The sequence below is a fragment of the Cyprinus carpio genome, chromosome A5 (assembly GCF_018340385.1).
Source record: "Cyprinus carpio isolate SPL01 chromosome A5, ASM1834038v1, whole genome shotgun sequence".
In the NCBI taxonomy this organism is placed as follows: domain Eukaryota; kingdom Metazoa; phylum Chordata; class Actinopteri; order Cypriniformes; family Cyprinidae; genus Cyprinus; species Cyprinus carpio.
The window spans coordinates 37,606,736-37,634,358 of record NC_056576.1 but is presented as its reverse complement, the minus strand read 5'-3'; the positions used below and the strand labels follow the sequence as shown (position 1 = coordinate 37,634,358).

The window sequence follows — 27,623 nt, the reverse complement described above, 5'->3', positions numbered from 1 at the left end:
GCAAGTTGGAGCTAAACTCTGCAGGACACCAGCACGCTGTGTTAGGCAGTAGGTAGCTACAAGTAGTGAAGCTACTACCTTAGCTACATTTTTCAGTAGCTTTTCCAGTACGATAGTGGATCTTGTGAAATGTGTAATCGCATCTCCGATTACTCTTGAGAAACTTAAAGATGAAGTAGGCTACGGAAGGACAAATATCCAAACTTTTTCAGACTTCTGCATAGGGATGCACCAATATAAACATTTTGTCCGATACCGATAACCAATATTTTATTTTTATTTGAAAGCCAATAACTGATATGTTGGCCAATAAATCTATATCCAAATTGTTATATACTTTTTGAGAGCCTGATTATAAAAAAGGTCTCATCATTAAAAGCCACATCCCAAACACTTCAACATAAGCAGCCTAGTTTTGAACAGTGTACATTTTAACTCCCATTACCAAATTTCATCATAAAAAGTCTTACAAATAAATAAAATAATGCATAAATAATGCAAACAAGTCATCTTAAGTCAAGTGTTTCTGAAGGAAATTATGCATTTTTTATCGCCTTTTAAGATATCGGCCAAATTTTCTTATCGGGCCGATACCGATAACAGAAAATTGAGGATTTATCGGCTGATACCGATATGGTGGCCGATATATCTTGCATCCCTACTACTGCAGTTTGCACTCACGCTGCACACTGGTTCAGCTACATCAGAAAGTTTCTCAGTTATGATGAGAATCTGGCTCCGATCTTCAGTGGCACAGGACAGATTCTCAGATCTTTCTTTACTAGAGAATGATTTGACTGAAAAACTATCAGAAGAGAAGAGATTGACTGTGGTCATCTACGCAGTTCGGAAAAGAGGTGGCTTTTCTGCATTAGGTATGTTTTTCTGTTTTTTATTAAATTTTTTTAATGTATATTTAATGTTGAATATGTTATATAAATATATGAAATGTAGAACATATAAAAAAGTGTTGATGACTCATCTGCCAGTGGGTGCCCACCCCAAGCATAAAAGTGAAACTCCGCCTATGTGAATCAGTGTTTCCAGTCTGTCCTGCCACAGTTTCGTAATGTATCTAAAAGGTCACATTGTGTTTTGGGCTATTGCTTTTACATCTTTCACTCAAACAGAAAACAAAATCGAGATATTAGCTGCGTCTCAATTCGAAGGCTACAGTCTTTTTTTATTATTATTAATAACTGGAACATATAGCCTATACATTATTCATTATTAATAAATGAATAAATGAAATAACTAAACGACACATGAAAGAACGTATTTCTGTACATTTTGAAATAAGGTGCATTAAAAGAGCATAAATCTTTGATTAATATGAATATTTTAATTAAAAACGTGTCTACACGTACGATTCAATAAAATTCTAGTGCATTTAATCTATTAACAGCAGAGTAAGCAAGGTTTTGGATATGGTAGGATTAAACTTATTTAATAGATTTTTTAGGGGTACACATAATGTTATTTTATCCTTTCTTTTAGAAAATCCTCAATGTATGTTTTCTAACAGCTTCTTTGGCCATAAACATTCCATTTTAACGTGGCTTTAAGCACTGTGCATCGTTAAAGTTTCACTTTCACTGTGACTAAGCCAGTAAATGTGGTGTTTACGTGGAATAATCGCAATATGAGTTTACATTACGAATCCAGAGTCTCCGCATCAGTAGGAAAGCGATAAAACAAGCATCTTCTATCCAAAGACTTATGTTGCATTTCGGGGCCAAGCAAGAAAACATTGTCGAACAACAATATAAAATGCAGTAAACTATTAATTGGTTATTCTACTATTAATTGTACTATAAATTATACTACAATTGGAATATACTGTAAATTGATGAACTGTTATTCTCCAATACTTCATATTTTTCCGACAGGGCCTGTAGTCCCATTTAGCAACTTGTTAGCAACCGTCTTTTTTAAAGGGGTCATCGGATGCCCATTTTCCACAAGTTAATATGATTCTTTAGGGTCTTAATAAAAAACCCAAAAAATAAAATTATCAAAATTTCTCAATGGTAGTGTAAAAACACCCTTTTACCCTGTCAAAATCAGCTGTTTTCAGCACACTGTTCTCGTCCATGTTGCTTTAAATGCTAATGAGCTCAGCTGGCCCCGCCCCTCTCTTCCATTGGGTGACAAGCAGACTGTAATCTGCAGCAGTGAAACTTGCTAACCAGCACATAATAGGAAAGGCGATTTGCAAAGATTCATAAAAAAACCTTATACTCACTTCTACTGGAGATGAAGCTGGATCACAAATGATTCGCGCGAACATTAATGCATTTAGGCAGATCGGGGATCGGCGCATTTCCTTCAAAAACAAAAGTAACATTAATCCTCTGCATCTTCAGCGGCTCAGATGTCGGGAGTAAATGATGACTGCTATGTTCATTATTACATCCAACAAGAAAACACCTCAGTCACTTAATCGGAGACAACCCCTCCCTCCCCTACACCCCAGTCAACAAACAATCGTGGAAAGCTCCCATCCAGAACTACGTCACTCTGACAGGAATACGGCCCTGTCAATCAACTATCGTGGGAGGGGCCTGTGCAGAACTACGTCACTCTGACAGGAATCTCAGCCGGATTTGAGAAAGGGGATTTTTAAAAAACCACTGGGAAAATTTTTATTATTACAGGGTGGATGTCTACACACACTTCCAACACACATTTATGTTCAAACAACAACATAAGTGAATTTTGCATCCGATGACCCCTTTAAGAAACGTAACTGTTTTAAAAAATCAGGAGTGGGGTGTAACTGCTGTGTTTTATGTCATAGAATAAAACGTGAAAGTATCTTGAGCTTGTGTGAAGCACTGACCTTATTTCAGGGGATTTAATCAAACTCCCGTTCAAAAAACCCAGTGACTCTGGGACGATGGAACCAGAAGTGCTAAAATGGTAAATCGCTTCTGGGTTTTTGCCTACAAAGTGACATTATAGTTCCACCACTCTATACAGCCTGAATGATGACAACAATAATGTACAATCACTAAACTAGACTACAATCATCAAATCCTTTTAACAGTTTACTTTATTTTAAAGTCTTTCTTTTTTTCACAAAACCTTTTGCTCTCTAGAAAGAGTGTGCAGTTTATGTCAATCAGATGCACATGAAAGTTGTTTTCGTTACTACACCAACAGCAGAGTTTTCTTTCAGAAAGAATCATCTTGGGTCTAATTCAGTTAATATTAAAATGAAGTGATGCGCGATAAGACACCCAGCACTCTGATGCTGATGTTGTTGGTTCACAAAATAAAAATTTTTTAATTATTGTCTGTTAAACATACTAACAACAACAACAACAAAAAAACTGTTTAGGAGTTATGAATATGTTGGCAAACATAAGCTGTAAATGAAGACTTTAGGTGACATAAAACTGCGGTCAAAGGTCTATCAGAAATGTGAAAATTATTGGGTGTTTGGTGCGGGGGGTTTGAGTTGGGTACTTGGGTTTATGTCCCCACCAATGACAAGAGGAAACCTACGCCCTTGTAAATTATTATATAATTTTGTCAGACAGACAGTCCACCGTGAGCAATACTTCTCTGCACTTCTCCTTGTGTTCATCATTAGTTTCTGACATAACTTTTTTCCTTTTCAGCCATATATCTGGTGAGCTTCTAGCGTTCAAAGAACAGATGTGAGCTTGACATGCTTTAAAAAAAATAAACAATGAAAACTGTGTATTATATGTTTATAATTATTTGCATATTATTATTTGCTTATAAACTGTGATGCTTTATTAATACTTTTTGACACACATCCATGTGTCAGATCAGAATAAAAAGGGCTTTTCAGACTATGCTCAACCGCGGTTTCTCATTTTCTAAAGACTGCTTTACAGCTAGAATTAAACTCGGTCCTGGAGGGCCACTGTCCTGCAGAGTTCGTGCCAACCCCAAATAAACACACCTGAACCAGCTAACCAAGCTCTTACTAGCACACTAGAAACTTCTAGGCAGGTGTGGTGAGGCAAGTTGGAGCTAAACTCTGCAGGACACCAGCCTGCAGTGTTAGGCAGTAGGTAGCTACAAGTAGTGAAGCTACTACCTTAACTACATTTTTCAGTAGCTTTTCCAGTACGATAGTGGATCTTGTGAAATGTGTGATCGCATCTCTCCGATTACTCTTGAGAAACTTAAAGATGAAGTAGGCTACAGAAGGACAAATATCCAAACTTTTTCAGACTTCTGCATAGGGATGCACCAATATAAAATTTTTGTCCGATACCGATAACCAATATTTTATTTTTATTTGAAAGCCAATAACTGATATGTTGGCCAATAATCTATATCCAAATTTTTATATACTTTTTGAGAGCCTGATTATAAAAAAAAGGTCTCATCATTAAAACCCACATCCCAAACACTTCAACATAAGCAGCCTAGTTTTGAACAGTGTACATTTTAAAAATAGTTTTACTCTCCCATTACCAAATTTCATCATAAAAAGTCTTACAAATAAATAAAATAATGCATAAATAATGCAAACAAGTCATCTTAAGTCAAGTGTTTCTGAAGGAAATTATGCATTTTTTATCGCCTTTTAAGATATCGGCCAAATTTTTTTATCTGGCAGATACCGATAACAGAAAATTGAGGATTTATCGGCTGATACCGATATGGTGGCCGATATATCGTGCATCCCTACTACTGCAGTTTGCACTCACGCTGCACACTGGTTCAGCTACATCAGAAAGTTTCTCAGTTATGATGAGAATCTGGCTCCGATCTTCAGAGGCACAGGACAGATTCTCAGATCTTTCTTTACTAGAGAATGATTAGACTGAAAAACTATCAGAAGAGAAGAGATAGTGCAAGAAAGACAGTGGTCATCTACGCAGTTCGGAAAAGAGGTGGCTTTTCTGCATTAGGTATGTTTTTCTGTTTTTTATTTAATTTTTTTAATGCATATTTAATGTTGAATATGTTATATAAATATATGAAATGTAGAACAAATAAAAAAGTGTTGATGACTCATCTGCCAGTGGGTGCCCACCCCAAGCATAAAAGTGAAACTCCGCCTATGTGAATCAGTGTTTCCAGTCTGTCCTGCCACAGTTTCGTAATGTATCTAAAAGGTCACATTGTGTTTTGGGCTATTGCTTTTACATCTTTCACTCAAACAGAAAACAAAATCAAGATATTAGCTGCATCTCAATTCGAAGGCTACAGTCTTTTTTATATTATTAATAACTGGAACAAAATAGCCTATACATTAGCCTAGACATACTGAAAGCCTGTTTAGGAGAGACACTGCTTCCTCTGCATAAATCATTATTATGGTTTCTATGGCTAGGACCTGCAGTTCCTAAAAGGATTTAAGTTTACTACTAGACTAAAAACAGTTAAAGTTAACAAGTGCATTAGACAGCGCTACGTCCCATTTCAAAACACACAATATTTTTATACTTTTGTGAATAATTACCTGTAAGTGTCTTTGGGAAAACGATGAAAGGCAGGGTTTTTACTCTCACACTGATAGTTTTTGCAGTGGATTGTGGGATATCAGAGGCAGCGAAGGATACATCTATGCTGCCTTCAAAAATCGGCCAGATGAAGGCATCTCAGGAGACAGGAACTGAAGCTAACATTGAATTCGGACGTGCCTTGATGCCTTCCTACCTTGGAATGCGTCCTCCGAAGGCAGCATTTTTCAGTTTTTGGATGCAACCTTTGTTTACCGTGAAAAGGATACAAACCATGCATCCTTTGGGGTCTTCCCTACCCCAGAATTCATTTGCACGCTGACGACAGGATCATTTTGATTGAATTCGCTGTATTACACTTTTAAATGTAAGTATTGGGTTTCAGCCTACTCGATTATCGAATGATATAAATGTAAAAAAAAAAACTTAAAGCAGTTAAAATGTTGAAATGATTATATAAAGTTTATACTCTCTTTATTATGTACACAAATTGACCATGGGGAACATATTTAGACAGTTTTGTTTTGTTTTCAGACAGCCGAATAAATAACTTTTTAAAAAGTCAAGTAAACATATTGCCCCTCATCTACTGCATCCGTCACAGTTGCTAGGCAACAAAACTGATCCTCCGAAGGCTAGACCATCCCATTTAACAAGGTTCAGTCCGACCTTCACAGCCTTCGAAGTGGCCTTTGAAGTCCATGTCCTAAGAAGGATGCGGCCACGTGGCAAAGGCTGTGATTTAATATAGCCTAGCTTAGTTTCAGAGAGAAGCGCACCTTATTCACACAAGCAGCTCATGATAACTGTTTCAGAGTAAACTCTGTGAGCTCCGTCACTGCATGTGCTGTGAATTTAACAGGCATTTTTGATTTGATTTTCACATTCACCTAACTTAAAGGGGTTCTATTATGCTTTTTCACTATTTCAAATTTACTTAGTCTGTAATGTTGCTGTTTGAGCATAAAAAAGATTTGTCCAATTCAAAAGGAGATATTTTATTTAACAGAAATCACTTTTCAAAAACTATAACGAATGACAGACTGGGGAGAGAGGTGTTGTAATAATGTAAAACATTTGAAAAATAATGTGTTTTTCAAACAACCTAGTATGAGAGCCTGTTCTAGCACTCCCCCAAAACAAAATCAAGACCCTGTAAACGAGCATAATAGGACCCCTTTAATTATCATTCCAATATTTGTGTGGACAGATAATTGCATCATTTAACTCGATTTGCAATTTATTGCAGTTTTACACTTTGACAAAAAAAAAAAAAAAAAAATGAGATTGAGATCTAGGCCTGTATCTGAGTATTATGAATATCTTTGGATAGATTACAAAATAAAACTACACTCTTTGAAATCATAATTTTATTACATTATGTTGGTTTTAAACCCCAAATCTTTTAAATGTCCCTCAATTATTCAGTTATAAATGTCATTGTGAAAAAACAAACTACTTTTTGGTAGTAACTTGTAGTGCAGCTAGCTACTTTTTCAGAAGGGTAGCTTTAATGTAGCTTAACTACTTTAACTTATGAGTAGCTTGTAGCTTAGTTTCAGAGTAGCTTGCCCAAAACTGCCGGCCCTCCAGGACTGAGTTTGTACTCCCCTGGACTAGAGGTTTAGCAACCAAGAGCCATTTACATGCCACATATTCACACATTTTCAACATTTATGGAAACAAAGTGTGTTGCACAAACAATTGTTTTTGTCTTTGAAGGAAAATAATTAAATGGAGAAAACATGGTAGGAGTGAAGAAGAGATGGTTTTATTTCGTATCTTTATGGACCATTCAATAAAGGCTTGATATTGTCATCATGTAATGTAAGGAAGTAAAATGCTGCAATCTTTATGTAAACATTTTCTGTGTTGTGTTCATCTAATCAGTTACACTAATTGTTAACTCCATGTTAATAATGAGCAGTGTGAAACATGAAGCAAGATGTTCACCTGGGGTTTAGAATGACCCACAGATAACTGGTTCAAGTGTGAGAGGCCGTGTGGCGTACCATAAGACTGGCCTGTAGCCCCCTCACAAATATAACCTGAGTACTTTCTTCACCATGAACCCCTCCAATGAGCCCTCCAACAATACCACATATGCAAGCCAGCAGTATGTTCCGATATTTGTATGTGCATTGCCTAATAAACAAGCTCAGTTTTATCCATATGAATGCCAACACAAAATCAACTATACAAACTATCATTGCTGATGTAACAGAACCTGACTTTCCCCAGACAACAAATAAAAAAAAAGACATTACACAGAAAAAAATTAAAAAAAAGGCTGCATGAACAATTTCAGTCATTATAGATCCCTGCAAAAATATTTCAAATTTGGGTGTTTGGGTTTGGGTCTCAAGAGATTGGGTCTCGAACATTTGTAAAGTGTAGCAACTGTTCTGATTTTCAGACACCATCCGGTCGATCTTCATCAGGAGGGCTGGGACCTGATCTCTGTTGTTAGATCTTTGTTGTCCAGCTGGTGAAATCTCCCCCACACTCCTCTATTAGTTTGGACAGCTCTGTGTTTTCTCTAATTAGTTGATCAAGTGGCTTATTTTCAATCTCGTCTCCATGTGTGAAGAGGACTAATGTGTGTTTCATGGCATTTTCACCGAACATCTGCTTGAATAAGGACAGGACATCAGCAGCTTGTGTTTTGTGTAAAGGGAGAACCAGAAGGATCACGTGGATCCCTGGAGGGCACTCCTTCAATCCATTCTTTAACTCCAACCTCAGATCAATGTTTTGGGAATTTGAGAAAGTTGGGGTGTCGACTACTGTAATTCTTCTCATCAATACATCAGCTGAGTCTTTTTGGCAGCGGTCAGTGATGGAGCTTGCGCTTTTTCTGGATTCAAACGCTTTTTTTCCCAGTATAGTGTTTCCAGATGCGCTCACTCCGGAACCAGTTTTACCAATCAGCAGAAGATTGATATCTTGAGTGGTATTCTCCATCACTGAAAAGCACCAGAAATATATTTACCGTTGGTTATTTGGATGTAACATTAAACAGGGGAAAATTTGAAATGATTTAGCACTTATTTACAATAAAATACATATTGTATAGTTCACATAATCAATCACTCTCAATCTCTCCCAAAATCTCTAACTACCTCTATTTATGTGTGTGTGTGTGTGTGTGTGTGTGTGTGTGTGTGTTTAATTAATCTTGTGAGAACCAAATTTCCTCACTTATATAGTGGACATTTGTCTGGCCCTCACTTTTTAAAAGCCATATAAATTGGCCAAAAGATGGTTTTATTTAAATCTAGTATTCGTCACGTTTCTGTGATGGGTAGGTTTAGGGTTAGGGTTAGGTGATAAAAAGTACTGTTAACCTGATATAAAATCAGTGGGAGTCTATGTAATTCCCACTAAGAATGTGTGTGTGTGTGTGTGTGTGTGTGTGTGTGTGTGTGTGTGTGTGTGTGTGTGTGTGTGTTTTGACATGTGTTGCAGCCATCAAAATGTGTTTGTGTGTGTGTGTGTGTGTGTGTGTTTGTGTGTTTTGGCATGTGTTGCAGCCATCAAAATGTGTTTGTGTGTGTGCGTGTGTGTGTGTGTGTGTATATATATATATATATATATATATATATATATATATATATATATATATATATATATATAGTTATAGTTATAGTTATTTAGTAACAGAGTTAAAAACAAAGAACTGAAACAAAACAAACCCCTTTTACAGTTTTACAGGAAACAGTGTTTATGTATCGACAGTCTTATTCCACACAAATTAAACAAATCTTTACACTGCAATTTACAATAAACTTTCAGTATCAAGCTGTTATCCCATTACCTTCTCATGATAATGTAGTAATAACTTGAAATACGAAGGGTTTAAACTCAGGGTAAGCCTAATTTTTGTTACAATTTGGTAACGTTATTGATTATTTCCATTCAGTAACTGCTTAGATGCTTTAGCTAGCAGGGGGCAAGTTTAGCAATGTTTTTGTGTCATTCAATTGCTGTCAGAGCTGTTTTGACAATGATTGTGTCCACTCAAATCTGTTATTTAAAATAACAAGAACATTGTGTTAAAAATACTTATTTTTAAGTATTGGTATGATAATGGTATTGTACTAATTATAATATAATGATACTGCCATGACTGTAACAGTGAGTAGGCCTATAAGCCCTACTACTGTGTAAATTATTTGTAGGCCTATAATAAATGCATTTATTTATTTATTATGGTGTGTCTCTTATAATATATATATATATATTTAAATGATGTTGACCATTATTCTGGTACATACGCTAAATTAAGCATGCATAAATATATTCCTGAAAAGTCTTTCTGTTGCAACATGTAGACGTCTGAAGCATCCATTTATTTGACGAATACTGACAAATAAATCAAACCAACTTCATCTGCAATAAAGACAATGTAAGACTTCAGTGCTCCATTTTCAACTAAAAACTTAACATTCAGACTAAGACATTATCGTGTATTTATTTGTTTGTTTTTGTATTTATTTTGTATTTATAAATATTTTGTTTGTTGTTATTTTGGTATTTTCATTTTTACTATTGTCAGTCATCATTCTGTTATACAGAAATTATAGTTGCACAATTAAAAATAACACATTTTACAGTGGCAATGCAAAAACTAAAGTATATGATTAAGAAAAAGAAAGTCTACTCATGAGAATAACCTTACCGTATGGCAAACTGTATTGGCTGTCCATCGAAAGAGGTAGAAATGTTCAGCTAATTGTGGTTTTGTAACAACAGACTCACAGACTGAACGCACACTGACATTGTAAAATTGTTCATACCTTTACTTCTGCTGGCTCCACCTCATTCCTGGACTGCTCTTCACATGTGTTCCATGTGTTCACTGTGAGCAGCTCAAGAATAATTAATCGTACATTGTTTATTTAAAATCATTAAAAGTGTAGTTGTATGTCTATTCTTTAATTTTTCAACAGGTTGAGGCTGATATTGGGGTTTAGAAAGTATTAGTAATCCAATACTTTTTAAAAGAGTAATTAGTAAAGTAATCTAATTAACTAGTAACAAGTTAATTATTATTATTATCAACAATTGTGTGGAACAATGTTTAAGTGAAACATTTTTTTCTGGTTTGGTAAAAACAGGACATATAGGACAATGTGTGGTTATTAATCATCAACTGTCATATGTTCTATTAAAAATTGATCTGCAATTAAAGCTCAAATTAAGTAAACTTTCACAATAGTAACATTGTCGTTGAGTAATTAATGCGTTTAGCTATTTCAAGAGGAGATTAAGATGTTCAATTATAATCCTATAAAAAAGCAGCAATCTGCATCAGCCCTGAAATGCCATGAAGAGCACATTTTTAATGGAATTAGTCTTTGAGCTCACCTCAGATGAGCCTGAATGCCTTCATCAGAAAAGGTAAATGAACTATTGGTCAATTATACAATAATGTATCAATACATTTAATTATTCTGTTTAACTCTTAGGCCTGCTTTATATTGTGCTTGTTCATTCAGATACCAATGTAATAAATTAATTAAATAAATCAAAGCATGCATGTGGAACCTTATAAAAAAGGGTTATATTTAGCACCAAATGGGGTTCTGCTATTGTTACAAGCCAAAGAATCCCAATTTGGTACTGTTTAAAACCATTTTTCTTTCGTGCTGGAATATCACTTTAAAAAAAAAAGTTTTTTAACCTTACATTTAAATTAAATCTGTACAAATTGCACAATATACCTAAAAAAAACTTGGGGAAAAAAGAAAGAAAGACATTTAAAAGATATGTATATTCATCTTTCAAATCAAATCATTCTTTCCAGTTGTGGAAATCAGTTCTAGATTCATCATTTCTTCCACCGTATGTGTTCACACACTCCGTGCTGCGTCTTTACACAACCACGCTCCACGTATAATAATTTGTTTGGTCATTATGATGTTTTTTTTTGTTTTAAAGTCTCTTGTATTTTTTTATTACAGGCTTTCACTATAAAACAGGGTAGTAGATGAAATAAACTAAAAATAAGAAGACACTGACATTGTTTGCATGCCTATAGATTGAACACAAAACACATACGCACATGAAGCCACTGTTTTCACAGTTTACACAGAGACGACAAAGATACTGATTTTAAAAACTGAAGGAAGCGTTTTGAAAGATTGTGTTTACAGGCCCCCAAATACAGTTACGTAGATGAATGTCCAAAACGTGTGAAAAATGCTATTTAGTTGAAAACAGTGTTGTGTAACCAGTCCCTAAATCTCAAATGATCTGACCAAAGGAAGATTAAACAATTCCACAAACATGAGTTTAACACAGAGCAGCTGTTATTGTGTCTCTGCTCTGTTTTTCAGTGCCTGCACAATTTTACACGAGGCACATTTTCAGATGTTTTTTTTTTATATATATACCTTTATGATTTTTAGAAAGATATGAATGGGTGTATATTTTATGTTTTGTGTAAACTGGACATGATTCCGTCTTATTTACAGACTGTGTTCACCCACTGCTTTATTTACACAAATCCAGAGTCATCAAGATCATAAGTTTCTTCAGAAGAACTGTACACACCCCGTACACACATCGAAAATCCCCCGGTAGAGTACCTACACTTGTTATTCTCCAGTTCAAGCAGGGCCTCCGCTGTGTCACATGATTTCAAGAAAACAGATCTACAGCAGAACAGTAGATAGAAGCTTGACAGACTGACACAAACCCACCTATAGAAAGAGAGAGAGAGAGAGACACAGAGAGACGTCAACAATCAGGTTTGTCTCTTTTTTGCCTCAGAATACTCAGTTCAGTTGTATTGGTTTGTTTTTAATTATTCTGTTTCCCAATACCTATATTTTTATTATTAGGACTACTTGTTGAGACAGTAATAGTTAAAATTTCTCATCTTTATTTTCAGTGCAGTAATGTTACTGAGCAGGTTTTGGTCAGTTCTTATATATATATAATATAATGTTATAATGTTTATGTATGTATTTATTTATTTTGTGTGTGTGTGTGTGTGTGTGTGTATATATATATATATATATTATTTTCATAACAGAGATCACAAATTTTGCAGGAAACTGTATTGCCATGTGCTCGTACTAGAGCTCTGCGCGGGACTGTTTTCTTATTCGCGCTCCCGCTGAATTTCTGCATAGGCTAGTCGCAGTTCACTCCCACTTGTAAAATACAAGATAAAAATAAATGAAAGATTATTAAAAATGCAATCGTTGTTCATGATTCTCTGAGGTGATAACATCCATTGTGTTCCTCGTTATCACACTCACTTATGTCAGCTATCATTCTGGCTGCCATCCTACAAACGGAGTGCCAGTCCGAGTTTAACTCAGTAGGAAAACGTTTGCACAATAAACAAACAAATGTAGGCCTATATGTGGCCTCATAAACACGTTAAGATGACATAATCATAGATATAGCGTCTTCCAACATTTTCTCATCCACATTGAAATGCTGCCTGCAGCAGGTCCTGTATCGCAGCGCGCACACGCGATGTGGAGATGTGAACACATGTGCGCATTTTTCAGCCACTCTCGCTGCTTGTAAAATTAGGTCTCCCAGAAAGAGTAACTCACCAAGTAGCTATTTGATCTCACAGTCTGTGTGGATTATTTTGTTCATTCAGCCCACAAGCTGTGGTGAATAAATGAGTGCTGGAATTTCCCCGCATCATAAGTTATATTCTTAGTATTTGTTTCTTCTTCTACTTAACAGCACTGCACAGGAGAAAAGAAGAAATGTTGGCAGGAGAATTAAGACACAGGGGATACCTGAAAAATAGTGAACATGGATTTGGTGAGAATAAATGTATGTATTTATTTTATATTTCACATTTAATTTCTTTCTGATGTTTAAAGTGAGCCTGTGCGTATAGTTCAGACATTTGGGTGCTTTGAAGCAAGGCCTTGACACTCTTTTACATAATTAAAATAAAGATAATCTTTACATTGTAAATTGGTGTCACATCACACTGTTAAATGACTAAACTGTTAACTGCTGTTTTTAAAAAAAAAAAAAAAAAAAAAACTTTTTCGGGCAGAAAGTATTTCAGTTTTATTAAGGAAAATCAAACAATTAATGTAGAGGTTATAATGTATTAAGCTGATCTAATTGAAGTAGATGCTATTATTTTTTTCCCCTAAAAACTTTGAAGTAATCTGTTTTTTTTTTTTTGTATGCCAAAGAAATGCATTTAAGAGTAACATACCCTCATACCACTCAGTAAAAGAAATGTAACTGCAAAAAAAGAGGTGTTTAGAAAGATACTTTGTTTATTTGCAAATTATTATGCTGTAAATGCATCTAAATAAAACAATGGTTTGAAATGTGTACTGTAAAGAAAAAAAATCAAAGTAATTACACCACTGTCAAAAACAACACACGTATAAATAATAAGGATAACAAAGTAGAAGCACAGATCTGTGTCGAAATATGACATCTCTCTGTAACACTTTACTTGAAGGGGTGTGCATAAGACACATGTAATGAATATATGAAGGTATCACGGATGCACCAACCACAGCCACATAATGTTCAGGCACTCAACCATGCCCTCAATCACCGGAGTATTGAGCACCTGCACTTGCACTCAATTACCAGAGCACTATAAGAGCACACTCACCACTCTAGTTCATCGGCTGGTCTCGAGGTTACTCTTTCAGTGTTTCCTTCTTCGGCCCTGTGGACAACTTGACACTTACCTGTGCTCTTCTGACCTCATTAATTTTTCGAGAGAATATTGGACTGTGGACTGGAACCTTGCACCCAGCGGCGGCGCTGTGGTGGGGCATTCGAGGGCCGTGCCCCCCCTAGCGGTCATTGATGCCCCTCCTACAGGCCATGGCATGGCCCAAAAAAAAAAATATCCCTTTTAGTTATTATTTTAATATTAAATGTTCAAACTGTAACTTAAATTAAATAAAATAAAAAGAATGGGGAAAATGCATAATTTTGGTTGTTTTTCATGGCAAGTTACTAGGCTTCGTCATGGTGAATGCTTATTGGTCGCAGAGTAAACTTGTTACATTTGATTTGCAGCACGCGCGCAAAATCCATTTCAAGTTGAAGAACAGTTTGTCCGTCTATATTATAGACAGTTGTTAGCAGCTAATTTTAAAAATTTCAACAAAAAAAAAATTGATTTACGAAAATGTTTTAGACATCCGCAGCCTCGTCAATCAGACTTAGATACTCCAGCCACGACCACCAGTACCACGGTCTATGAGAGCCGAGCGGGCCCTTCTTCTGCGAATGCTAGCTCTGGACAACCGCCAAAAGATTTAATACGCAGATATTTGTGTGAATAATTCCAAACCCGTTTTCTTCTGAAGAAAAAAGCCTTAAGTTTTCAGAAACATCTATACGAAAAAACTTTGTCTGATGGGGACATTTTTTTTGCCGGTTTTTCAAAGCTTCAAACTGATTCAGTGTTTTATTTTTGTCGTCGTAATTTTTTTATTATTTAAGTATAAAACATATATTGCTATTTATTGTAGGCCTATTTTATGTTTTTTTATTTAGCCTATATTATATTATATTATTATTTTCTGTCCTGTTCTGTTGTTTAGGCTATCTGTTCTGGGCCGGGTTTCCCGATAACGATGTAGCCTAGCCTATCTTAGCCTTTTAAAAGCGCTCTCTACGTGCAAGGTTATGAACGTTAGCCGCAATTCCTCGCGCGTTTCCCAAAAATGTAGGCTACTGAACTCGAACGCGAGAATAGGCTACTACGAGTCGCTGTCCATTCGCAAAGTGCTGAACTAGGCTATACTAACCTTATATGGAATCGTATTCTGAACGTTTTAACTAACAATCGTCATCTGTTGTGTATTAGGAATCAAGACAGGTAAAAAAAAAAATAAATTATATAATGACATTCTTGTAATAATAAAAAACTCCATAGTCACGGGAAGAAGGAGGCGGGAACCGGCAAACATTCAAATAAAACTTAATAACCAAATAAACATAAAACAGCGCGACAGCCCCTCGCGGACGACTGCAGCGCACAAACAAAACCAAACACAAAATAAAATCCAGACGTGGTCCTCTCTCGTCCTTCTCTTTCATCGCTCCTCTTTTGTATCCTTCCGATCTCCTCCGTAGGAATTGAGACCGGTGAGTGGAGCAGGTGTTGCTCATTTCCCAAATCACTCCACCGGCCTCGCTCCTTTCCCACGGCTCTCGGCCCCGCCCCACTCGTCACAATTCTATATAGATAGATCATTGGAGCTAACATTCTAGGGTAGAATGTCATTCTATATAGATCATTGGAGCTAACTGACTCTTGCCGTATCCGGTCGGCAAAACAGCAAATTTCAGCGCTGCCTTCTGTTCCTCTTTTAGATAAAAACCCAAGTCTAAATCGTTCATTGTCATTCTATATAGATCTTTCAGATTTAGGTCTGGATTTCCATGCTACTATGATGTTGCCAATGCGTCAAAAAATATTTATCAAACCAAATGACAGTGCCCCCCCGCCGATGATCCAATGCCCCTCCAGTAGATCTGCTCTGACGCCGACTCTGCTTGCACCGCAGATAAGACAGTCCCCTTGCATTCTCTGCATTATTCATCTCAGTTGCATTTTCGGAGATACCTCTGTTGTTATGAGTTTGTGCTAACATTATTAAAGAAAAGTTTACATTACCTGCATCTTCCTTGTCCTCGTCCTTGATATACTGTGACAGAAGACCAGCCCCGAACATTATGGAGACCAGAAAACCTCCCGAACTGGATCCATTCACCAAACTCATCACCTCACCCTCCAACGGTTCTCCAGCACCAGAAGCCATGCAAACAGATCAGAATAATTTATGAACGCCAATGTTGCATTCAACAAAAGCTGTGATTGTACTGAGGCGAAGATGATCATCTCCTTCAAACCTGCCCAGTCCGTCCTCCACGTCCAGCAGTGAGTGCTATTCATATCAATTATGTGGTTAATAACCCAGGATATCATGATGCTGTGTTAATTTATGCCAATCTGTTTTTCCCAGTAAAAATCGTCTTAGATTCTGGTTCTTCAGGAAATTTCATCTTTTCACGCCTACTACTTATCTTCAATATTCCACATCAAAAAAATCCCACATGCTATCAGATCACTACAAATTCAAGGAAAACCGCTGGACAATGGACTGGTGCAGTGGAGAACTCCAGCATTAACACTTCAAACCATCCAAATATGTTAAGAAACTCTCATGTTGCTGATGCTGGAGGAATCCGCTGTCAACATTGTCCTGGGACGCCCTTGGATGGCTGAAAACCATCCTAATATTAATTGGAACTCAGGAGGAATTGACCAGTGGAGTAACTACTGCATTCAACACTGCCTCCAATCACTTTACTTCCTTTACCAAGAACTGCCATCCTGGGATCGACTACCATTGAAAGCCCGGAAACCACTGCCAAAGTCAACCTCCCAGAGGAGAACTGGGTGTTCCAGGACATCTTTAGCAAAGTCGCTGCCACAAAACACCGGCCATGGGACTGTGTGATAGATATCCTGCCTGGAACCAAACTACCGAAAGGTAAAATCTACTCCCTTTCGATCCCGGAGCACAAGGCCATGGATGAGTACATCAAGAAACCTCTCCGGCGGCTTTTAGATTCTTCTTCGCGGCCAAGAAGGATGGCGGCCTTCAACCATGTATTGATGTATTGATTATCGCAGTCTCAACTCCCAGACGGTAAAGTTTGCTTACCCCCTTCCTTTGGTACCAGCAGCCCTCGAGGAACTGCATGGCAACCGAGAACTGCTCGCCATTAAGTTGGCCCACGAAGAGTGGCGGCACTGGCTTGAGGGAGCAAATCACTCATTTGAAGTCATAACTGACCATAAGAACTTACAGTTCCTCAGAGAAGCGAAACACCTAAACCCCAGACAGGCTCGATAGCCGTTATTCACTCGATTCAACTTCATAGTCACCTACCGTCCTGGTCATAAGATTACTAAAGCAGATGCTCTATCCAGAATCCACTCACCCGACCCTGTATCTGAGGAATCGGAACCGGTACTCCCTCCAGACCTATTTGTATGTCCCATCATCTGGTCTCTCAACGACGACATCCGTACATCCAGGCAGGCAGCGAACCTCTCACTCCTCGAGGGAAGTTATTGGTGGGCCAACATGGCCCAGGATTTCGCCCCGATTTGTAAAGGGATGCTCAGTCTGTGACATCATCTTAACACCTCGCAGTCTGCCTGAAGGCAACTTGGTACCATTGCCGATTCCACGTCGACCCTGGTCCCACCTAGAAGATGACTTGCCACCGACTTACCTGCCTCCAACGGCTTCACTACCATCCTCGTTGCAGTAGATCAATTCTCCAAGTCTGCCTACAGCCCTTGAAACACCAGAGGTCCTCTTCAATAATGTCTTCCGACACTTTGGCATTCCAGAGGACATAGTGTCAAATAGAGGGCCTCAATTCATTTCCAGGGTATGGCGCGAATACTTGTCCTTGATATACTGACTGAAGGAGGTTTTATGCATGTTTATGACAACTGACAATAAGTGTCATTCGCTCAGTTATGTCATTTTTAATACAAAGATGACATTGTTTGACCTAACCCTAAGCCATAACAAAGACATCTCAAACAATGTCATCTTTGCATTAAAAATGACATAACTGATCGAATGACACTTATGACAGTTGTCATAAACATGCATAAATACTCCTGCATATTCATGACGTGTCATTTCATGATTATGAAGGTGTCATGTCAGTCTTATGCACACCCCTTCAGGTAAAGTGTAACCCACCTCTCTTTATATTATCTCGCATTTCTGGGCATCTCTGAAAGTGCGCTCTATCTCTGCTGTTCCTGAAATTACCATAATCATAGGCGCACAGACTTAGTATGTGCCACAAGATGCGCTCCATTATGAAAAGAAAAAAAAAGAGGAAAGAGTTGTTTATTTTTTGTTATTTATACTGTTTTTTATTTCTATGTTGTTCAATTTGCGAAAAGGCATTCAGTTAGGAGGTCAAATGTTCTAGAAGCTCATAATTCATGTACAGTTCTGAGGTCCGGAGAGACGCACAAGAATTTATACAGGAGAGAAGCCAGTCAGTTGAGTTTGTGGCAAAACCTTTTACAGTGCTTGAGTGCTGTTGTCTTTTACTACATATGATAAATCATACTCAGAAAGTAGAACTGAACTGAAATGAAATTTACTACAAAATGATTAGTTAAAGGGGTCATATGATGTTGCTAAAAAGACCATTATTTTGTGTATTTGGTGTAATGAAATGGGTTTATGCGGTTTAAGTTTCAAAATACACATTATTTTCAACATACTGTACATTATTGTTTCTCCTCTATGCCCCGCCTTGTCAATTTTTACAAAGCTCATCGTTCTGAAAAGCGAGGTGTGCTCTGATTGGCCAGCTATCCAGTGCGTTGTGATTGGCCTAATACCTCAAGCATGTGACGGAAATGTTATGCCCCTTACTATACTGTGATGTCATGTGTCCCGGAGCGCCGAGACAAAAACATGAAAACCCATTATAAATGAGGCATTTGTTGCATCCAGTGGGGACATAATTACTGATTATAATGACAATACCAGCGGTTCTCAATTCCAGTCCTTGTGCCCCCCAGCTCTGCATATTTTGCATGTCTCTCTTTGTTAACACACCTGATTCAGATAATCACTTCATTAGAAGTGAGCTCCGTGCATGAACTGTGTTCAGATTGACATAGTCCCTACACAGTGTTCATTGCTCCCTACTCCCGGAGCAGGGGAAATCTGTTGAAGTTTACTTCACTTCGGAACATTCATTCACGGATTTTTGTTGTGCAACGTCTTCACACACGGACAAGTGTGACATCATATACCTCTGTAAATAAATACAATTTAAATTCACATCTCGCGTACTTCAATGCACTTTGAATAGAACATATAAGTTGGCTTCGAACTGGAATCATGGCGGAATATGCTGTGATGTCCACTTCGCAGGGCGCTTATGTTCGAATAGAACAAATGTCTGAAGCGATAAGAGAAACAGAAAATGTACAGAGCAGGGGATGCGAGGACTGGAATTGAGAACCGCTGACTTATACTGTCTTTTTACGTGTTGCTTTGCATCGTGCCATGTAAACATAAAACTATGTCTGCATTTGTGATCGGAAAAAAACGACAAACATGCGCTACTCTACACTGCTCAAAACTCGCGTTTGAATCGTCAGTGGCAAATTCTTTAAATATGTAAATGTACTTACAGACTGTGAGTCAGAACAGCCTGCATTTACAGATCTTTATGCACCAAGAGCTTGTAACACTCCAAAGGGAAAGGAAAAATTGAAATCTCATCATACGACCCCTTTAAAGCAATTCAAAATTCACCTGCAGATCTCGGGTCTTGTCTCTTGCATTAAGTGTCGCCGTTAATGATAATCAAAAACAAAAGACGAGGAGAAAATCAATTCCTGCTCTTGATAGAATAGCATTTGTCACACAAAGAACAGCCTAGGTCCCGACCACCTTAATCCGCCTCTGAATACACTGGTGAAAAACTGAAAAGACTGCTTGATCAGAGATGGACTGGGCACCTTGCTACAGTGTCAGCCATTGTGAAATCTGGTGACAGCATAACCAAGCCAAGCTTCATTTTCATACTTTATATGAGCCATAAAATCCGATGTGATGCGGAGTTTGAAAACCGACAAAGACTCATAAACAAAACCATAAAGGACTATGTTGTTGAAAGCACAGTGGGTCGATGCAAAAGAAAAATGAGTGCAAACGAATATTCTTTTATCAGTTTCATTAATAAAGCATGATTTACTACATGCAGTATCTTCGCTTTTGGGTCTTCTTTTCCACTTAGAGCTCGTGAGAGTTGCATTTAAGGAGCAAATGTTTACAACCTCGAGGGTTAAAAGATCCATCAAAGTGTGTGTTTTACTTGTATTTTCACAAGTAATGTAAATTTCCAAAACTCTTATTATGTGATTCACTTATGTGATTTGTGTTGCTATTGAATGAACCAATTGTTAAAAATTCAAATAGAAAGGAAACCAAATATTCTCACTCCATACAATGATCTTGTTTTGTAATTTTGAAAGTATGAGAAGTGGGGTTATAAATGTGATCATATTGGAGTTTTGCGCTGAGTTATATATTTACACCTTACTTGTGAAAATAATACCAATGCAAATATAACAAATGTACAACTAACGATAATAATAATATTTTATTATAGATGGAATGAGGCTGACCAGCAGGAATCCTGTTAGAATAGACTTTTCTAATACACAACGACCAGCAGTCTCCAGATGGATTGTTCTTCTGGGTCAAACTGGTGTTGGGAAGAGTGCAGCTGGAAACACAATACTGGGACGGGAACGGTTCAGATCTGAGAGGAGTATGGATTCAGTAACCCGTGAATGTTCAGTCGCTCACGCCACTGTTTCAGGCAGATCAGTGTCTGTAGTCGATACTCCTGGATTCTTCGATTCACAGATTGATCCTGGACAGGTAAAGAAAGCAATAGCGAGTAGTGTGCATTATTCCAGTCCTAGACCACACGCTTTTCTCATTGTGCTCAGAGTAGATGACAGATTCACTGATCAGGAGCAGCAGTTTCTTCAGAAGATTGAAATCATGTTTGGTCAGGAGATGTTAAAAAACACCATCATTCTCTTCACTCGTGGAGATCATTTGGAAGGAGAGTCTGTAGAGGAGCTCATTGAAGAGAACAGTAAATTAAGAGCTCTAGTAGATCAGTGTGGAGGCAGATATCATGTCTTCAACAATAAAGATCAGAGTAACAGAGAACAGGTAATTGATCTCCTGCAGAAGATTGACACAATGATAGAGCAAAGAATGGAACAGTGCAGAAAAAGACAGTAGAAAGTTGTGTTAAACATTTCTATCACTTCCACTGTCTTTTTCTGAAAAGTGTAACGCATTCTGAAACTTCCACTGAATTTTCTTTCCAAATTGTTTCTGGAAAGCCGAAAAGTGATAATGGTACCACTTTATTAAAAAACATGTCATGGAGAGATGTTATAATATTTTATAAATACATACAGTTATCATGGAATCTATCTGTCTAGCTATCTAGAAGTATAGGGTTATGATAACCTGCTCCAGAGCAAGTTTTTACCTGATGTATAATATGTACAAAACGTTTATCATGTAATGTTCTTCAATGTGACTTTTGTCTAAAGAATAAAACAAAATTGTCTTTGTTTTATTTGTGTGCACAATTTGTGTATTTTTGTGTATTTTAAGTGTGGCTTGTCATTAAAACAAGTAAGATTAACCGAGATTTATAAATGTCATTAATGTTTAGATTAACTTAGATAAATAAGTGCTGTAGAAGGGTTTGTGATTCTTGTTTAACATTAACAAGCAGAATTTACTGTTTAAAAAAAAAACAATAAAAATACACTCACCTGTGTGTCATTAAAACAGTAAGACGGCTGTATCAAACTTGAAATGTCCTTTGCGTAATTAATTATAAAAATAGATGGTGCTAATATATGATTTTAGTTTGTAATCTAGTAAGATGCTGTGCTGTTTCTGTGCACTGCAGATTTGTCATAATGCAAAACAGAATGTAGATTTTGGTCAAGTTACACCGCTACTTGCTGGAAAAGTAGCTAGCTACTGGATTATTATAATTATAAACTATATAAATTAAATTATAAATTATATTTATATTTTTTAAAGCATGTCAAGCTCACATCCGTCCTTTGAACGCTAGAAGCTCACCAGATATATGGCTGAAAAGGAAAAAAGTTATGTCAGAAACTAATGATGAACACAAGGAGAAGTGCAGAGAAGCATTGCTCACGGTGGACTGTCTGTCTGACAAAATTATATAATAATTTAGTCCTAATTTAAGAAGGCCTAAACCTGACATGGCTTTATTTTAAGCCACTTTTATTAAAGGTAATCTAAATGTGGTCTAATTTACGTTAATGACTTTTTATAACATAAAAATATAACATTAAATTCGCTGCTTAAATCATATAACTATGCCCAGACTGCAAAACTAACAAAAACTTGCACTACAAATGTTTCTGAATGTTAAAAGAAACCATGTGTCAGAATATTTGTGTTTTATTTGTTTAGTTTCATTTCTTTTCTTTTCTTTTGGTGATAAGTTTCAAATTGTGTGGAGTATTTTATTAAGTATTCTTTTTGCTGCATATTTCCGTTTACTGTTCAGTTAGGGTTTGCAACAAATGACACATTTAATGGAAAGACATCTTGACACAAGTGTTTATGCATTTGCTGATTTGTGTAGCTCTTGTGGTTTTCACCGAACCTTCTGGAACAAAAGCACCAGAAGATACAGCATGCATTAGGCGTGCAGACGCAGCAAAATGATTCACAGATAGGATGTGGTAGCCTGTTACACTCTGCAGCTTCTACTTACTAAAGTCTTCTTGTTTGCATGCAGGATGTAGCAGGCTAATTATCAATTGTCAAAAAATAAATAAATACAAAACTGATGAGAAAAAGGGTTAGAGGTTAAAAAAGAATAAACACTGTCAGTAATTCTGATGAAGTTAATTCTGTTAATTCTGAAAAATAATAATAATAATAATTATAGTACACATATCTCGGTTTGCCAAACTTGCACTGTGTGCCATTATACCAGCGGCTGCGTTACGAATCTGAACAGAAAGTAAAGTAAAACGAGCGCGTACTGACAAAAACAAAAACTCACACGCGCCCTCCCGTGGACACTTCAAGGAACAAGAATTTGCAACAAAAATTGCTCAGTGACAAACTGGATTTAAATATGTAGGAAAGCAAACCAGACGTATTAGGTACAATATCCACGTAGGAGGGGACGTTCTCAAACGTTTGGGACGTGAACAGATCGTTCCCACATGGTCCTCTGTTGGTCATATAATAACGTCCCCGCATGACTTTTGGGGGAAGTTCCATATTGGTTATTCTGTTCATAATAACGTGACAAAGAGGACATTTGTGTTGTTAACAGAACGTTTCCACGTGGTCCTTTGTTGGTCTTTTAATAAAAGGGTTGCCAGCTTCTTTTATACAGAAAAATAAGGGACGCCTGCCACAGCGGGGGCCACACCCTTCGGGGCCACAGTGACAACGGGTCGATGGAGTGCTAGTGGTGATAAATCATAATCCAAAACCTGTCTTCAAGAAAATAATAGGACTGATAATAATGCACATTACAATAAACCATCTTTTATTGAAAGCAGTGTGAACATTTACATTTAGAAGACGCTTAAAAGTGACTTACGGTGCATTCAGGCTATACATATTTTTATCAGTATGTGTGTTCCCCGGGAGTTGAACCCATGGCCTTTTGCACTGCTAACAATGCTCTACCACTGAGCCACAGGAACACCCAACAGAGGCACTCAACCTCTTATTATCACAACTCAACAGACTCCTCTAGTGGTCATATTGTCAAAACTCTGCTGTAAATTGCCAATGAACTTGAGTAATTATGGTACGAACACAGATTTTTGTCTAAAATAGTTCTCATTGTTTGCAGTACTACCATTCAAATTGTGATACTACACACAAATAATCTACAAACATTTCTAAATTTAAATAAAATCTTTATTATTAGTAATTAAATGTATTTATGTAATTATTTATTTAGCTTTTATATAGCCTTTAGGTAAAGTCTATAGTATTGAAGGATGCAAATATATATTATTATAGAAGGAGGCAAACCAACGTTAAGCGGGGGCCCCAGGTAAAATTAATCAGTGGGGCCCTTCTAAAATACTTTTTGTTATTATATCGTCGTTACCTAAAGTTATAATTAGACAACATATAAAACATAGTTAAAATCTAACATTCATCAGTCAGAGCGGTATTACATGTCAAGTTCGCAGAGCTTTCCTTAGCTTGGGGATCTACAGACCATCCCACAGAAATAAAAACAGATCTCGGGGTATTATCTTTCACAGGTATGACTGAACAGTTGTTTCTGGTTGTTTTTTGGTCATTTTTAACACTATGTTGGCATTTTAATTACTAGTATCAGACGATTAATAGATAGTGATAACACTGGTTAGCTGTGAAAGCTGAGACTTTATAAGAAATCAAAGTTTAAAGGGGACCTATTATGCAAAATTCACTTTCATATGTTGTTTGGACATAAATGTGTGTTGGCAGTGTTTGTACACAACCACCCTATAATGATAAAAACCCACCCATTCCATTTTTTTATCCCCATAAGTAATAAGCAGTGTCTCCCAACTACCTGTTTTTCAGCATTGCTGCTAAAGTGACGTCACATTAGCCACAGGCCCCGCCCACAAATGTTGACAGACACTGCCGTTCTAACTTAGAACCGCCCTGGGGTGCGTTTCCCAAAACCATAGTTGCTAACTAAGTTAGCAACTTTCAGTCAACTTTCATAGTTGCTAACTAAGTTAGCAACTTTGTTGGTTGCAATGCAATTTCCCATTGCCAACCAACTAAGTTGCTAACAGGTTAGCAACTATGAAAGTTGACTGAAAGTTGCTAACTCAGTTAGCAACTATGGTTTTGGGAAACGCACCCCAGAGCGAGTTCCCAACGAGTTCACAGTCCACCATTGCTGCACTGATGAAAATGTCTCCCAAGCGTTTTAGGTGTTCTGTAGCGGGATGTATGAATCCACATAGCTCTCTCCATTTACTCCCCGAACCTGAGCCACTGAAGACGAGGTGGATTCATTTTGTTTTTGAAAAAAAATGCTCCCTCAACTCTACCGAAATTCCTTTATGTATACATAGGACCGCTTTGTGAATGATGGTCAGTATAAAGCAGGTTTTGCACAAAAGTTGCTCCTGAAGAATGAAGCAGTGCCAACTGTTCGTGATCCAGCTACACCTCCAGAAGAAGTAAGTATCACACGTTTCCAAATTGTCTTTCTGAATGAGTTTCTTGGCACTCTATAAGGCTAATGTTGCTAAAGCTACCATTGTCTGTCTGATGCTGCCTTCACGTGCTACCAGAATGAATGTGAATAGGAAAGTGGGTGTTAAAATTGCATATGAAAGCAATGTGAAGTCGACCGCTGGAATTAGTCAAGCTCATAATCACAAGTGGGGTTTATAAAGTTTGTATGGTACCATGAGTTATTTTTTATCATGCTGTGCTCCAATCTGAGTAATTCATAAAGTGCATTTTTTTATGCACAGTACAATCAGATGACTGACTTTTAAACCGAGTGTGTTTTAGATAACAGGTTTGTACTAATAGTGGAGTGTTTATTTGCAGAGGCTAGCACTGGTATTGCCAGGCTTGAGCTCTTGAAGCTCCGCCCTCTTCCCCCAGAGCACCAGCTCATTTGCATTTAAAGGGAAAGACACGAAAATGGTGCGTTTGGGCTCATACCCTAAAAGTGGCAATTTTAACAAGCTATAAAAATGATCTGTAAGGTATTTTGGGTTAAAACTTCACATACACAAATGCTAGCATAATTACACAAAACGTTAACTAGGTAAAGCGATAAACAAATTGAAAGGGGAAATAAGCATATATAACAATAAATATAAAAATATATCCCTAATAAGTTAAGGTAATAATAACAATAATAATATACAAATATTAAATTTTTGGACCGATTTCACAGTGATTTCTCGATTGCCACAAATACTGCCTTAACTAAATACTGATTTTGTGAACTTTTTATTGTACCAATATTTTAAATTGGCCTTTGAACTTGGTTTTTATTGCATGGCAAAAAAAAAAAAAAAGCTTACCTTGACAAAGCACTGACAGAACCTATTGATCTAATGATGTTGTTGAGCGCTCCATATGCAAACTTTGCATTCAACAATCAGGCAGTAATTGACAGCACTCTGATCCAATGGCGTACAGGGATTGTCAGAATAACAGTACTGTAGCCCAATGATGTTGGAGGATCATATTTCAGGGCTGCCGTGCCTCTCATCACAACCCTGCTAAAATTTAGCTCCAGTAGGCCTACATGCGCTCATTGGTGCCCCCTCCTGCTGGTGGTGCCCTAGCTTGCCTATGCCTAGAAATGGTACTGGGTTTCAGACTCAGCTAAGGTATGTCTATGTTCATTTCTATACTATCCGCAAACAGAAAGACTGAATGTTATAAAACTCAGAAGGAGAGTCAATGGCGTCAAGGCTATAATGTGACTGGTCTATGTGGCACACGTGATCCATCCGCTCTTTAATGAGAGCCGCGGAGGTTGGTATCTCCTTACACAATAAGAGCTCTGGCACTGCTCTCTAGGGATAAATACATCTTGAGGTTTTTTAGCGATTCTCAAACCACCTTTTAACCGTCACCTACTGGATTGTTCATGATTTGTTTTGTTTATTCATTTTTTCTTTCAATTACTTGACTTTACTCTCATACACAACTCATCCGTATGGCATTTGTGCGCCAATGGGTGAGATGGTCTAAAAAAGAGGTGTGTTCAGGCGCATTGTTGGCACATTGCTATTTTGAGGAACTGAAAATAGACTGTGCCATAGACCAACTCAAACCTGGTCTAAAGTCTAAAGTCAATGGTGCAATATTTGTTGTTGTTGTTGTTGTTGTTATTTAAAGACCGTGTTAGTAGAAAATGTCCTTGTCATGTCACTCGGCGGCCATCTTTGAAACTCCTCTCAGGCATGCAAGTGCAGCTCCTATCTCTTTGAATGGAGAAACATCAAATTCTACAAAACTGTTCACTAAGCTCACGATTAAATTTCATATCGGAAATGACCAAAGAAATCTGACAACGAATGTGTTATAAATGTTATTACTTTTGCTCAAATAGCGTTATAAAAAGCCTAGGCTAGATCAACCATTGCACATGTGCAGTCCTAAACGCACATCTCAGAATGCTGACTGTTTCTATAGCAACCGGGACTTCTAACGGCAGTTGCAGTGACGCGATGACTGTACCGGTTAGCGATTGGCTCTTTCATTCAAATAAAAAAGTAAAATCCCACAGAACATCAGCAATGACAAAGTAGCTTATGTTTAACATAAATATGTTTCACTTATATTAAAATTTGAACTTTATTAACAGTATAAATAAGGAAAAAAAAAAATTTACCCGCATTGTAACACAAATAAATAAACGGCCTTTGGATTTCCCCTTTCTTTAAAATTAAAGTAGTTTGTGGTTCATTATCAGCCTATTAATTAAAACACATCAGCCATAAAATAGTACAGTGGCAAATTCGGATAGGCC

The 27,623-nt window shown here is 37.2% G+C and overlaps 2 protein-coding genes across 6 annotated transcripts; one reads left to right on the top strand and one right to left on the bottom strand.

The window, feature by feature from the left end:
• Positions 1-7,706: 7,706 nt before the first annotated feature.
• LOC109052522 (GTPase IMAP family member 3-like) lies at positions 7,707-10,264 on the bottom strand. Its single transcript, XM_019069946.2, has 2 exons — positions 10,135-10,264; positions 7,707-8,419 (listed from the first exon to the last, which is right to left on the bottom strand). Exons 1-2 carry the CDS (start codon positions 10,160-10,162, stop codon positions 7,920-7,922), a joined length of 528 nt encoding a protein of 175 aa, XP_018925491.2. The 5' UTR covers positions 10,163-10,264; the 3' UTR covers positions 7,707-7,919.
• Positions 10,265-12,067: 1,803 nt separating this feature from the next.
• On the top strand, positions 12,068-21,659 carry LOC109052520 (GTPase IMAP family member 9-like). Of its 5 annotated transcripts, none has more exons than XM_042757154.1 (5): positions 12,124-12,208; positions 13,170-13,262; positions 16,145-16,365; positions 16,451-17,894; positions 20,664-21,659. In XM_042757154.1, the coding sequence occupies exon 5, from the start codon at positions 20,669-20,671 to the stop codon at positions 21,311-21,313; it is 645 nt and encodes a 214-aa protein (XP_042613088.1). In that variant the 5' UTR covers positions 12,124-12,208; positions 13,170-13,262; positions 16,145-16,365; positions 16,451-17,894; positions 20,664-20,668; the 3' UTR covers positions 21,314-21,659. The 5 variants fall into 5 exon arrangements, with proteins under 5 accessions (XP_018925489.1, XP_018925488.1, XP_042613088.1 ...); XM_042757153.1 differs by having other exon boundaries at positions 16,142-16,365; XM_042757155.1 differs by lacking the exon at positions 12,124-12,208 and having other exon boundaries at positions 13,170-13,250; positions 16,142-16,365.
• Positions 21,660-27,623: the final 5,964 nt, after the last annotated feature.

Bases quoted from the DNA above. Each gene is read 5' to 3' on its own strand.
- LOC109052522 (XM_019069946.2), bottom strand. From the start codon at position 10,162: ATGGACAGCCAATACAGTTTGCCATACG. The intron at 8,420-10,134 runs GTAAGGTTATTC...GGTGCTTTTCAG, and splicing joins CCAATACAGTTTGCCATACG to TGATGGAGAATACCACTCAA.
- LOC109052520 (XM_019069943.2), top strand. From the start codon at position 13,193: ATGTTGGCAGGAGAATTAAGACACAGGGGATACCTGAAAAATAGTGAA. The intron at 13,263-20,663 runs GTATGTATTTAT...ATTTTATTATAG, and splicing joins TGGATTTGGTGAGAATAAAT to ATGGAATGAGGCTGACCAGC.